Source organism: Osmerus mordax, chromosome 4 (genome assembly GCF_038355195.1).
Source record: "Osmerus mordax isolate fOsmMor3 chromosome 4, fOsmMor3.pri, whole genome shotgun sequence".
Classification (NCBI taxonomy): Eukaryota; Metazoa; Chordata; class Actinopteri; order Osmeriformes; family Osmeridae; genus Osmerus; species Osmerus mordax.
Genome location: NC_090053.1, coordinates 2,801,869 through 2,816,868, shown reverse-complemented (window position 1 = coordinate 2,816,868; position 15,000 = coordinate 2,801,869). Strand labels below are relative to the sequence as shown.

At 47.4% G+C, this 15,000-nt stretch overlaps 1 protein-coding gene across 1 annotated transcript in view; it reads right to left on the bottom strand.

Moving 5' to 3' along the window:
* Positions 1-2,553, bottom strand: part of LOC136942450 (teashirt homolog 3-like) — a 17,026-nt gene extending 14,473 nt beyond the window's left edge. The window contains exon 1 of the mRNA XM_067235356.1: positions 2,271-2,553. Coding sequence (XP_067091457.1) covers positions 2,271-2,310 — 40 coding nt within the window. The 5' untranslated portion in view covers positions 2,311-2,553. The remainder of the gene's footprint in view (positions 1-2,270) is intronic.
* Positions 2,554-15,000: the final 12,447 nt, after the last annotated feature.

The window sequence follows — 15,000 nt, the reverse complement described above, 5'->3', positions numbered from 1 at the left end:
AGGAGAGCAGGGGGCTGGAAGTCACTATGCTAGCCTGAGCCGCAGACATGTTACCTGGGAGAGCAGCCAGCTTGTCTCCCAGACAAGAGACACGAGAGGACACGAGAGGATTTGGGAAGGACCTAAAGTAGCCTGGTGGTCAAATCACCTAATACAGGGCTAATTCATTTCAACACGTGGTTCCGTTAGAGTTAAGGACTCCTTTCTACCTGCCTACCTGTTTTTGTGCTTGCCTGTCTACCTGCCGCTCTGTTCATCGACCTGCCTGCCTGTTTGTCTACCTGTCTGCCTGCCCTTGGTTGTTCAGAACACTCAGACTTGACCCAGGTACGCCAACCCATTTGTCACCTGCAGCGGAAAATCTAGTTAGACGCTTCCCAGCGGCCAGTGTCTCTGTGTAATATCAAGTTGATTACATCAAAGTAGTGGCCAAGCTGATTGGGCCGGGAATGGCGAGCTTGTCTTCTCCAATCAGGGAGCCTGTCAGGACTCCATCAGCTCGCCTGCTAATTAGAACCCTAATGAAGCAGGCCAAACAAGTACGGAAAGACCCCGGTCAGGAAGGAGGAGGGGAGGAGAGAGAGAGACAGGGGCGGAGAGCGAGGGAGAGGAGAGGAAGATAGAAAAGAGGGAGTAGGAGTGAGGGATAGAGAGAATACAACAGAAGTGAGGAGGAGGGAGAGAGATATTCTGAAGGTTGCAGTGGGCTGGCACTCCCATTAAGGTCCCAATCAAGGCCCATCATCTGTCAGGCTTTTCTTTGCTCTCTCCATCACCGTGCTCTCTGCCGCAATCAATTCATCATCACCCTTTGTGTGCAACTGAACAGTTGACAACTTTATAACTTGCAGCTGCACAGTCTGACTGACTGGGAGGGGGGCTAGAGAGATGAATGGATGAACAAAGAATTCCACACAAAACCAAGTTGTTTTCTAAAAACACAAGCCGGTCTAGATAACAGTGTGTCGGTGCCCCACATCAACACAGAGACAATGAGGAGATGAGGAGGAAGGGAAAACATCCTCCAGTGATCTGAAATCAGAAAGCTTTCAGATCTGCTTTATGTGTTTCCTTGCGGCCCTTCTCAGCAGTGGGCTCGTACATTAGGCCAGGGCATTTAGATGAAATAAAAGCCTGGGCCAGCTTATGGCTAAACAGAATGGGAGCACTCACTCCGCCTGTCTCTGATTGACCATTAAAGCCACTGATGAATGGCCCTGTCAGAAGAGAGACAATTAAATCAAACATGAAACAAAGCCGTTGTGACGGCCCGCTCTGACAGAGCACACCCATTCCTCCCTTCCATTACATAGCTCACGTCTCCTTTTACACCCCTTCCAGTATGTATGTATGTGTGTGTGTGTGTGTGTGTGTGTGTGTGTGTGTGTGTGTGTGTGTGTGCGTGCATGTGTTTGTGTGTGCGTGAGTGAGTGAGTGAAAAAGGGATACAGAGAAAAAGCGAGAGGAAAAATAAAAGCGAAAGATGTCTCACTGAGAAACCACAATGCCCCTTCGTTTTTTGGTGAGTCACTTGACCATTTCAAATATAGGAAAAAGTACACAATGCTTTCAAAGTGGTTTTAATGTGACGTCAAGAGGATGCATCACACGGAGGAGTGATTTCCTGATGGAAACCGGGAAGGAACAGATCAAAGGCGGATGACAGCCAATCAATCAACCGTCAAATCAGACATGGCAACTGTCGATTATGGCTTTTTCCACTCCGCGAAACCTCTTTGTCTGCGCTCAAATTGTTTATCTTATCCCACGAATAAAAGAGAGGTGCCCCTCACCTCCCCGATTCCAAACTTATCCGCTTGGATGAAATGTTCACAAATAAAGCTTTCACGGCGGTACCGCCTTGGGCACGAAGGAAATCCAACCTTTTCCTACTTTCTCATCGTATCATCACGGAAACGTGTACAAGCCGTTAGCAGAACTGTGACAAACAATGAGTAGCGAAAGTTCACTGCTGTAAACCAATCCGATGGGCTACTGTATAGCGAAGATACTTCGCAAGGGACACACATGGTAATGGTAACAGTCAGGGTGGTGAAATAACTATACTAACTGCTTAATTACTGCGTAATTTTTGGACGATAAGTAGCCTAGCCTCTTACGCTGAAGTGTGACAGTTGAAGTTGTCTAGTGGAAAAACAGAGTAATGCAACGCTGAAATAAAATGGAAACGAAGCCTGGGTCCAATCGAAAAGCATAAAGCTTATTCTGCTTCTTCAAACACTGTAACTGTAGCCTAACCACTGACGTACCTGCTGCGCGCTTGGGCGCTTCTTGTTTCCTCCGAGGCATATTTGTCTTTCCAACAAAACTATCTCCTCGCAGAATCCCAGCAGGTCCACTACTCGCAGATAAAGCCTTGACGTAGCCTACGCAACATGGAGAGTCCGTAGCGAAACTAAATTCATTGTTCTTAAAACAATATTACTCAAAAGCGAATATACAGGAAAAAACTGATTGCATCAAAAAAGGCGACGTTGTTCCTCGCTTGATCTGACTGTCAACGTTGATCGGCGGTAAACTGGTCCACCGCGGCGCTCCTTGTCTCAGAGCGTGGCAACAGGCAAAGTTGAGGGATTGCGAGTTGATAGCGTCACTCACAAGCCGAATGGGCAAACCCACTGCTCCGTTAACTCTTCACAGCTCGGGAGAGGAGGAGCAACTACGGTAATGACAAGGGCTGTCCTACTCCCCCTACCCGTTACCGGTTTACAGTTAGTGGAATGAATCACATAAGTTGAGAGGAAATAACACTAACGTGTGGTCTGTGCTGCGTATTTCTGGTAAAAAAATAAATATACAACAGAGGCTATATTTAGAATATAAATTTATGAACAGTATTACGCCAACATTTTATATAGACAAAAAATAATATTCCTCACACAATGCTATACATCTTCAACATTAAACAATATCACTGAATTAAATGAATGTAATCGTTTTCACATAAAAAATGTGTTTATTGAATTCTGTAACTTTTTTGGGGGGGGGGTGCATTTGTGTATGCTGTTTATATTCACTATCATTTGTAGCGGGGTAGGTGAGAGGGGACATGGTTATTACAGGCTGCTGTCTGTTTGTCATTAGCATCTTAGGAGGGTTTCTTGGTTTCCACTTGTTCTTCTCACCAGTACTAACCCCACAAACACCCTAATGTGCAAACACACACACACACACAACGCACCCCCCCCCCCTCTCTCTCTCTCTCTCTCTCTCTCTCCCACTTTCCTCTCATTCCCCCTCTCTCTTTCTCCTTCTCTCTCCCCCCCTTCCCTCTCTCTCTCCCACACCCCCTCTCCCCTACTCCCCCCTCCCCCTCTCTCTTTCTCCTTCTCTCTCCCCCCCTTCCCTCTCTCTCTCCCACACCCCCCTCTCCCCTACTCCCCCCCTCCCCCATCTCCCTCCCTCTCTCTGAACCGCAGCAGGACATGAATCAGAGGCCAGGCTCTGTGATCAGCCCTGCCCCCCCCCCACCCCCCCACCCCTCCAGCGGCTCAGAGGTTCGGGCTCACTGTCACTTTAACAGCCTGGAATTACAGCCCAAATGGGATGTCAAGGGTTAGGAGTGTCTGTGAGAGGGCTGTGTGAATATATTTCCTCCCATGGATTTACCCTCATCATGACCTCCCCCAGGAACAACAAGTAACCTCTTGATTGGCATTTTTACTGCCAAATTAAACTGTCTCGCCCCCTGTTGGAGGCGGGATAAGCATTCCCCTCGAAATTAGTGAGCCATCATGGTGACAGAATGTAACAAGGACATGTTGTCATCCAGACACAGTATCGATCAACTCATAAATACTACTTCCTGTTTGCCCATCCTCTGCACACTGTCAAAACGTTCCACTTGTGGGGAGATTGTGGTTTGTGTGTGTGTGTGCGTGCACGTGTGTTCGCTTACGTGCACGCTCTTGTGCATGTCTGATGGAGGTGTTTGTCTTGGGGTGGAGGAGGGGGACAGTGAGCATTCCTGAGAACACCACCTTGGTCGACAACCCTACAGCCTCTGTGACTCTCACAGGAAGGGGGAGGAAATGGAAGGACATCCCTATATCTCATGTACTATAAATGTCCTTGAGAAGATGACTTATGAATCATAACGCTGACCCAAAACACATGTTCTTAATACACGCATGATAAATCATGAGATATATTAATGACTTCTCCGATGCGTGACAGCGTAATTTATGTTCTGCTTGTGAGACACCATGTTAACTTGTGTATTTAAAAATGAGTTGGGGGGTTTTAACAACAGTATGTACGCTGTGTTGTGAAGGGGGCCAGTCGTGCTCCTTACCTGTGTCAGATACTGCAACCTCTCCTCCTCTTCCTCTCCTCCTTTTCCTCTCCTCCTCCTCTTCCTCTCCTCCTCTCCTCCTCCTCTCCTCCTCTCCTCCTCCTCTCCTCTCTTCCTCTCCTCCTCCTCTCCTCCTCCTCTCCTCCTCTTCCTCTCCTCCTCCCCTCGTCCTCGTCCTCCTCATCTTCCTCTCCTCCTCTTCCTCTTCCTCTCATCCTCCTCTTCCTCCTCTCCTCTCCTCCTCCTCTTCCTCTCCTCCTCCTCTCCTCTTCCTCTCCTCCTCCTCTCCTCCTCCTCCTCTCCTCCTCCTCTTCCTCTCCTCCTCCTCCTCTCCTCCTCCTCCCCTCTTCCTCTTCCTCTCCACCTCCCCCTCTCCTCCTCCTCCTCCTCGTCTCCTCCTCTACTCCTCCTCTCCTCTTCCTCTCCTCCTCCTCTTCCTCTTCCTCTCCACCTCCCCCTGTCCTCCTCTCCTCTTCTCCTCGTCCTCTCCTCTTCCTCCTCCCATTCCTCCTCCTCATCTTCTCCTTGTTCTTGACATGAGGATTATCATAAATGAGGACTTCTGTCAGATATTCAATGATTTGCACATGCAACTTCAGCCGATCAGTCTAAAAGTTGCGATTAAAAAGCACGAGCAGATCCTTTCTTCTATTGAAATCTTCCCAGAAAGGGGAGAGGCCTTTCAATGTCATAGCCTCCAGAACACTCAAGTATTCATTGTGCTCCACTTTTCTCTTTCAACCTCTCTGCAGGAGGTAGAACTCATGACATCTGTGTGTGCCGCTCACTTTCAAGATGCAATCCAGGCCTCTGACGATGGGAGTGATCCCTCAATACCATCAGATCTGTGTTATTGGCATGCGCCCGTGGGCGTGCCTCGCCAGTGATGCTCCAGTGTACCAGAGAGCAGACTGACAGCACTCAGAGGGGGAGCAGAGGGCTCGTGTCAGGGCTGGAGGTTGCTCACAGCGCCTTCAGTCAACTGGGGGATGAAACGTAAAACAAAAAATCTTTGTTTTCCAGTTTTGGGGCGACTGGATTGAAAGATTGATTTAGCGACATCAAAATACAATGTTGGTATTCTGTAGGCTTGGGGCCAGGGTACAGACGTATGTGTGTGTTTGTATGCGTGTGTGCGTGCGCGTGTATTACTGCACGTGTGTACGCGCATTCCTGTCGTTGTGCGTCTGCATGTGTATGGGTGTGTGTGTGTGTGCACGTGCGTTCCTGTTGTTGTTGTGTGTGTATATTCCTGTTAGTGTGTGTGTGGGTGTTTGCGTAATGCATGGTTCTGTTTGGAAGAGTGATTGCTTTATTCCGGCCTTGTTGTGTCTGAGGGGCCGAGGGGGACCTGGGCTGGGGCTTTGGGCAGCTGTATGGATGACTTGAGGAGGTCTCCATCATTCATAAAGCCCACTCCTACATGTAGAATTGATCTAGCAAAGAAGCAGGGTGGCAACAGCACTTCATCAGTCTTTCCCCTCCACAAATCACACGGAGAGGCTGCCCCAAGGGGGAGGTGGCTCCCTGGTCAATGTAGCGGTCCCCTCAGACAGGGGACTGTCCCTGTGTGTCGTCCCCAAACAGCCCTGCACAGGAGAGGTGGCTCATTAAATGGTGAAGGTTGTGCCAGTGGGTTTCGCTGAGAGCTGGAAGGAGAGTGAAAACCGAACGAATGTCCGAGAAGTTTTTTTTTTTACTGTAATACTACATTTACATTTTACATTTAGTCATTTAGCAGACGCTCTTATCCAGAGCGACTTACAGTAAGTACAGGGACATTCCCCCCGAAGCAAGTAGGGTGAAGTGCCTTGCCCAAGGACACAACGTCATTTGGCACGGCTGGGAATCGAACTGGCAACCTTCATATTACTAGCCAGACTCCCTCACCACTCAGCCATCTGACTCCCATAATACTGACATGCTTTTGCGGTGCTGATTTTTTTTTTTATACAGAGCTTGTGTTTAAGGAGACATACACTGCTATCAGCATCAACCAACACTAATGAATCGAAAGCAACTAATCATGAGAACATTTCAATTTGATCCAACGAAAATACATTTGTTATCTCAGTCTTTGTCAGGCGTTGATTCATTTGTGATAAATGTTCCAAACTTGGCTGCCTACTGGCAACAGAAGTCAGCCTGGTTTTTATCCTGGCTGCATAATTGAAGCTACCTTTACCCAGAGTGGTTAATATATGCATCTCCACCTATTAATAACCTAGGTCATTAATTCATCTAAATCTGTCATGTTTGACACAACTGTGTTTTTTCTACCTGGTTTAAGGAAGGTGAGATGACGACACCCTTGCCTAGGGTTAAGAAGTCCTTATTCTTTGACTCACACACTCTCACACACCCTCACACACCCTCACACACTCTCACACACCCTCACACACCCCTCCCCACACTCTCCCCACCTTGTACACTTTGTCATTGATCTCCATGGCTAAAATAATCTCTCTTCATTTCTCACGACAGGCCAGCCAAGAGAACAGTTTCTCCTCCAGATTAATTAGTTTCTTTCTGGAAATAGAAAAGCTTAGGAAGAAGTTGGGTGATGCACGGAGACACTGTGGAAGCGCCACCCCAAACGTCGCCACGGTTCTTCTATCAGCTCTGATGTCATAGTTTGCGGCAAGCCCTTTTTCTTGAGACGACTTTCTCACTACCAATGTTAAGGCTGATTCTTGACCAAAACCTTATTATTACTATTTTTTTATTCCAATGTCACACCATAGTTTCGCTTTGCTTCATGAAGCCAGGAATGCGATCCTTTAAACTTACAAGCGTTTAAGACTGTTTGGTCTCCTTCCTCCACTTCTTCACGTTGTGAAGGGGGATGTGATCAGACAGCACTGCACACTGCTGTCTTCCTCTCTTCATTAAAGAGCATTAACATTCACAGACACTGTCGAGGCCCACGCTGAAAAGGTCTCCTTAACATTTCTCTAAAAGCTAACAAAGACTCCTCTTTGACAAGAACAGCTCAAAGGCTCTCAATCTCTGTTAGTTGGGAAGTGAATTACATTACATTACAATTACATCTGTCGCAGGCAGAGATTAAACATTTACATTTAGTCATTTAGTAGATGCTCTTATCCAGAGCGACTTACAGTAAGTACAGGGACATTCCCCCCGAGGCAAGTAGGGTGAAGTGCCTTGCCCAAGGACACAACATCATTTTCACGGCCAGGAATCAAACCGGCAACCTTCTGAATACTAGCCCGATTCCCTAACCGCTCAGCCACCTGACTCCTGAGGCACTGAATGGAGCGGCTTGAGTGGACCACTGGAGAAATGTTTAGTCTTGGTTTAACTTTAGATTTTTTTAGTTATTATGTGCACACACATACACACATAAATGCATGTAGACTATGCAGTATAAAAACAGCAAATATCTATAGAGAGAAAAAGAGAAATGGTAAATATGTATATGTATTATGATTTTTAGCTGATTGAAATAAATATGTATTTTAAGGCTTTGTCTGAGGGACGACCAAAGAGTGAACACAGATCCACTTCTAACTACTTTCATCTTTTACCTCGGTGTTGACACCTGCTAGATTGGTCCGCAGTTTTAATTAGCACGCTCCTTATTGCAGAGGAAGAATTCTGCCGATTGATCAAGTATCTTTCTCTTCCTAGTCGCCCAAAGAGACATTTAAATATTCAGGTAGATTATGAATGGCTACACCTCTATCTATTTATATATCTTATATTGACAGAATTACATTTATATGGTGTCAAGGTGAAGGGTTTTAATTTAGAGCTCTTGCAGTTCTTCTCAGATAACTCTGTAGGAAAATGATTAAGAATATGTGATTCATGTTAACACTGATGCAGAAAATCTATTTTTTCCATACCTGGGACCCTGTTTAACACGTCATATTTGGTTTCTGATCCGGGGGTGGTCATGGACATGACAACCCCTCTGATGTAGCGGCTGCAGTGGCTGCAGTAAGCGTCAGACATGTCAGTGTATGTCTGTAACTAGTCTGACTCCTCTCCCACCTCTCTCCTCCTTCTCTTCCTCCGCGTTGGGAACATGAAAAGTGGCATCTTTTGATGGACTGGCATGCTTCTAAAGAGGAAAATCCCATTGTGTGGGTTGGACAGCACAAAGGGAGGGGGGGAGGAGAGAGGGAGGGAGGGAGGAGAGAGGGTGGAGAGAGGGTGGGAGGGAGGAGAGAGGGAGGAGAGAGGGGAGGAGAGAGGGAGGGAGGGTGGGCGGGAGGTAGTGTGGGAGAGAGGGGTGGGAGGGAGGGAGGAGATAGGGAGGGAGAGAGGGAGGAGAGAGGGAGGGAGGGTGGGTGGGAGGTAGTGTGGGAGAGAGGGTGGGAGGGATGGATGGATGGAGGGAGGGAGGGAGGGAGGGAGGGAGGGAGGGAGGGAGGGAGGGAGGGAGGGAGGGAGGGAGGGAGGGAGGGAGGGAGGGAGGAGAGAGGGAGGGTGGGAGGGAGTGTGGGAGAGAGGGGAGAGGGTGGGAGGGGAGGGATGTGAACTGCGACGTCTCTGCTGTGACGAGGGAGACAGGAACATCCTTCTCCACATGTCGAGATGTCGGTCGGTAGGAGGGAATGTGAGCAGAACAGACAGCATCGTCACTTCTGCAAACAGAAGGGAGAATCCATCCGACCAGATTGAGGGAGAGGGGCAGAGAGATGGAGAGATGGAGAGATGGATAGATAGTCAAAAAGGCAGAGACAGAGACACAGAGTGAGACAAACACACACACGCTGATATGTAGAGAGAGAGAGAGAGAGATATAGATAGATAGATACAGTAGATAGATACAGTAGATAGATAAGACAGAGAGAGAAAGAAAGAGAGAGAGCATGACAGATAGAGACCACTGTAGAGTGAGAGAAACAGAGAGAGACAGCTGCTTACAGAGAGGCAAATAGAGAAACACAGAGATATAGCATGAGACAGACAAGAGAGATGTAGATTGAGAGACACAGAAAGACAGAGATGACTACATTACTGTACTGTAGTCATCTCTCTCACCCTGGAAGCCGATTGCTCATTTCTGTGTCAAGTTACACGCTGATTGAGTTGTTACATAAATAGTGTTAAGCAGTCTTATACTTTCATTGGCAGCTCACTTTGGTTGACATGAAATAGAAACATTGCATGTTCAGCCACAAAGCATTAAAATACAATTTTGTCCTTGGATAGATGGGTGTAGATGCAATTGTTACAAGTGTTACAGTGTTTCCGACAACCTTACCGCTCTGGAATAATACCCAGTGTAATATACAGCATGACAGTTGTTCGGGAACGTCAGTAAAAGTACACTACCCTCCTAAAGTAAAATGACGAGCTTCTGACTCTACGCTCTTAGAGATAATCTGCATAAATTGACCCCCCTTTAGTATGAGACTATCTCCCTCCTTCATACCTCACCCCCCTCTGTTCTATCTCTCTATCTCTTATACTCGTTTTGGCAATTAGACCCTGATCCTCCAGGGCTTATGCGGGCGTGAAGATGGAGGGAGAGATAGTCTAAGCGATGGATTTGTCATAGCAGAGATCTCATCCACGGGAAAACCTTCAGCTCGGCTGCAGCTTTGTCTGTTAATTCATTACAGCACAGATCATGTAGGACTGCCAAATCATCCCTGGTATCAAGACTCAGACTCTCACGCCAGCTTCATTTCCATACATTAACATTTAGTCATTTAGCAGACTTACAGTAAGTACAGGGACATTCCCCCCGAGGCAAGTAGGGTGAAGTGCCTTGCCCAAGGACACAACGTCATGTGGCACAGCCGGGAATCGAACTGGCAACCTTCAGATTACTAGCCCGCTTCCCTCACCGCTCAGCCACCTGACTCATTTCCAGAGGTTTGAAGCAGTGTCCCTTGACTCTGTGTCTGTGTGTGTGAGTGTGTCATGTGGGGGTAAATCAGTGTGGATGTGTTGCAGGCAGGCGGTAAATCCCCCTGTCATTAGGAGAGAGTGATCAGAATACTGATTGCCATCTTAATGTGCCCGATGCCAGCCTGTCACTCCTGGTGCCAAGAGATCTCACGGACCTCACAGGGATCTCTTTCTCTTTCTCTTTCTCTCTCTCCTCTCTCTCTCTCTCTCTCTCTCTCTCTCTTCTCTCTCTCTCTCTCCTCTCTCTCTCTCTCTCTCTCTCTCTCTCTCTCTCTCTCTCTCTGTTTCTGTCTCTCTGTCACTCTCTGTCTCTCTCAGTCACTCTCTCTATCTCTTACTTATTTTTATTATTCAGCTCTACATGTATATTTAGCAATTTACATGTCTATGACATTTGTATTAGCAAAATGTATAATAATATGTTATGTAAAAGTACTACTATATTGCATACTAGCAAAGGACCCTTATTGAACCTGGATGGTTGGTGAAGTGAACAGGTGTCACAGTATCTCATTACTGGATGTATTGCAGCTGGCAAGCATATTCCCGGACATCACATCAGAGTAAACTGTTTAAACATCTCTGGTCAAAATCTCTGCTGGATGGATCCAGCTCTCAGTGTTCACGTCCAGCAAACTACACACTGTTACCGTGAGGTGTAGGTTACTGTGTCCACGTCCTGAGATTAACCACCCTTTCAGATAGCTTTGAGGCTGCCCTAAGTCAGGTCGAGCAGAGGAAAGTCCCTCTCCTTCTCTGTTGCAGTCCTCTGTTAGCATTCTGTCCAACCAACAAGAGAAGCCATCTTGAATCTATCCTCCTGTTGGCTATGACTGCCAGTATTGTAGCTTCTGCCAAACAGATGGAACAACAGCATCACAGTGCTGCACACATGCACAAACACATGCACATACACACGCATGCAAACACACACAAACACACACACACACACTCTTTGGGGGATTTCACGGTCTGCTTTGATGCTAACTCGTTCTCAACAAACTGTATTCATATTCCACAAGCTGCACTTTCTATTTCGACAAACGACAGTATCGTTAAAATGTCTTCAAAATTAAATGATATACCAACCAGACTCATACTGGTCAGATAGCGTTGGATGGAAACCCTGGAAGACAGTATTCACATTCTGTGTTTTGAATGTTTGTTTGAATGTTTGTTTGAATATGAATATTCATTGAGGCGGATGTGATCCCGGGCAGCCTAAATAACAGTTCAAACGATTCCCACAGTAACGACCTGGGAGCCCTCCATGAAGAGAGTGATTGCACAGAAGCGGTGAGTGTGCGAGGTGAGGGATGAGGCTTATCTGTCCCTGTCACCCCGGGCATTAGTCATGCTTTCCTAGACGAGCAGACCGCTGTTCAGGGGTTTCGTTGATGCTTTGCATCGCAGATCCATCCTGGATCAGAGCCTGGTGGCAGATCTCTACCTCTCTCTCTCTCTCTCTCTCTCTCCTCTCTCCCTTTCTCTCTCTCCTTTCTCTCTCTCTCTCTCTCTCGCTCTCTCTCTCTCTCTCTCTCTCTCTCTCAGTCTCTCTCACAGACACACACACACACAAAATTGACCAACGTTTCAATCTTATTTGACAGGAAAACTCGGGCCACGTCTCTGTAGGGTAAACTGTCAGAGAAAGTTTCCAGCGGAAGCCAACAGACGGAACACCAGAGAACACTTTCTCTGTCGTTTCCCTTTTTTCTCTTCCGAAGCCAAACTCAATTTATGTCAAGCAAGGTTTCAAAGACCTTGGGATTAAAGCTGTAAACTGGCCGCTGTCAGACCTGAAGCCTTACTAACAATTTAGTGCCAAAGCGACGTTGTTCAATATCATTTCGTATTATATCACGTCAGGGCACAGTGACAGCCACCCATCAGGCCAGTCACAGCTGGTTTGCCCTGAAGAACTCCTCCCTGTCTCCTCCAATCACAGCAGACTCCCCACTCCTCTCTGATCTCCGAGGGGACGTCTAGAAGGAGGCCGGGGAGGGGGAGCTGGTGGGGGGCGGCAGCTTTGGGTAACGAAGGCTTTCCAAGCAGTTCCGCCAGGGTAATGGGGACGCGGTGTTGGTGGTTGTGGAGCGGCTGAGGCAGTAATGGGTCTACCTGGTTGTCCATCCCCGACCTTATTATAACTGCTGTGGACATCTCTAATGGAGTGCTCACCTAGCCTGAGCCCACGGAAAAATAACTCAGAGTATAAGGAGATGAACAGTAATATGGCTCTTATTACCATACCTGCCCCGCCTGTCACTGAAAGCATACAGTACTCACATTTCTAACGGGGGTTGTTTAACGTGTCGGAAGTTCCACCATCCGTTGTTTGGTAAATGTATGGTAATGTTTCAGATGTGCTCTGATGTATTTCACCTCCGCACACTGTCGGGCTATTGGACTGTGGACCAGACCGGAGTGTCAGAGTTTCTTACTGAAGCAGGTCAATGTTAGGTGTCAGGTGGCTGAGCGGTTAAGGAATCAAGCTATTAATCAGAAGGTTGCCGGTTCGATTCCGGGCAGTGAAAATGATGTTGTGTCCTTGGGCAAGGCATTTCACCCTACTTGCCTCGGGGAGAATGTCCTTGTACTTACTGTAAGTCGCTTTGGATAAGAGCGTCTGCTAAATGACTAAATGTAAATGTATCATCTCTGCCTGCAACGGAACACTGCCTGTCCAGATCTGAGAAGCCAGAGAAGCAGAAGCACACAGACAGATATTGTTTAAAGTCTTCAGGCCAAAAATATGTTATACTAGCAGCTCTGTATCAGAAGAGAATAGATGGTGTATGTCAGGTGCATAGTCAGTCTATTCTCTGCTCGCCTTGACTTTGTCATGGGTGGAGAAGGGCTTGTGTTCTCTGGCTGCTTCGGCTCTCCTGACTGCATCGATTTCTTTCCTGAGCGCTCTTTGTCAAAACATCTAACAGTGGACCTCAAAGACCCCCTCACCTTTTACACTCACTCAGAAACACTTCGAGTTCTGGAGTGTGTGTGTGTTGTGTGGGGTCTATTCTTTCACAAGGAGGAAAGGGGGGGGGAGTGATTTGCGACAACCTCTCTCTCCTTTCTCTCTTTCTTTCTCTCTCTCTTTCTCTCTCTCTCTGTCTCTCTCTCTCTTTCCTGACACAGAAACAATATTATGTAGTGACTGACTCCTGTAGAATCCACGTGGTGATTCATCGCCCCAATTCCAAACTGCCAAGTAGCTAAATGGCACCAGGTCTGCCAAAATTCATACTAGGACCGCGCAGAAGACGTGAAAAATTAAATGTCATCCTGGCACAGAGGAAAACTTTCACTCTCATCCAGCAGAAGCTTCGTTCATTCAGCCGTGGATGGATGGAAGCCCGGGGCGATACTTAACCTACTTAGTAATGTCGCGTGGCGCTGAATGTGTTTACTTTTGAAAAATAGTGAGAAAAACATCAACTCTATCAGAGCCTGACATCAACACATTCTTCCTCCAAATAAAGTGCCTTTTTATGTTGATGCAGGAATGAATTTTCCCCCTCATCAAGCTTGTTTGCAGTATATCACAGTGCAACGCCAGAGGTGTACTATAGCGGGGCTGGGAAAAGGGAAGACAGAAACTGTTCTTGAATACTGAGGGATATCTGTTTGACTGCTTACTATTTTAAATTCAGGATATTCCATTAAAGAAGCAGTGATTATGATTTCAGATAATGATTTCTCAGATAACTTCTCCTACGTTAACCTCAAAGTCCTCGGGAACATCCTAGCACCTGCGAGATCAAATGGGTGGCGTTATTGCACAGCAAGGGGAATGTAGGAAACCAAGTGCAAAAAAAGAGTGAGAGAGACAATAGGGTAGAGAAGCAGGAAGAGGATGAGACTGGAAGACAGGAGAAAGAGAGAGAGAGAGAGGGTAGGGCTGAGCGATGACTGGCTACTTTAGCCAATTAAAATGTGGGGCAAAGACACAGAGGCTTGGGTTGACCGGGAGACTGCACCATTCATCATCCCAGCTGCCAGAAAAGCTGAGCTAGATGGAATCTTTGATTTTGAGCTTCAGAAGACATAAATCAAAATCCAAACCATGGCCTGTCAGGAGCATCGCCACAATAACCCATTTGAGAGAGAGAGAGAGAGAGAGAGAGAGAGAGAGAGGGAGAGAGAAGGGAGAGAGAGAGAGAGAGAGAGAGAGAGAGGAGAGGAGAGAGAGAGAGAGAGGAGAGAGAGGGAGAGAGAGAGAGAGAGAGAGAGAGAGAGAGAGAGAGAGAGAGAGAGAGAGAGCAGAGGAGGAGAGGGGAAGGTGGGAGTGGAGGACAGCAAAGGAAGGAGAGGGAAACTAGGGAGGAGGACAGGGGAGCTAAGGTTGGAGAGCTGGAGAGAGGTGAGGGGCTCTGTTCGTGGTTTTACCCTTTTTTTCCCCTTTGACCCACATACACACACACACACACATACACACACACACACACATTCACACACACACACACACAAAGCCATTACACACACAATCACACACATGAGCACATATGTATACACGCCACAGACACACACAGACACACACGCTTTTCTCTCTCACACACACACACACACACACACCTATGTGAGGTTCAGCTGCAGCTGGTAGGGCTTGGTGTTCTAGCACCACGGTGTCCCAGGTCATTGATCAAGAGCCAGGGTCCCTGTCACTGACCAGCAGTGTGTCTGACCTGCCCCACCTTCCCCCTGTCCCTGGGCCCACCCCCTCCTCTCCTCACACCCTCACATACAAGGCAGGGAACAAGAAGTGAGGTCACACAGCGTGTACGCCCATCCAT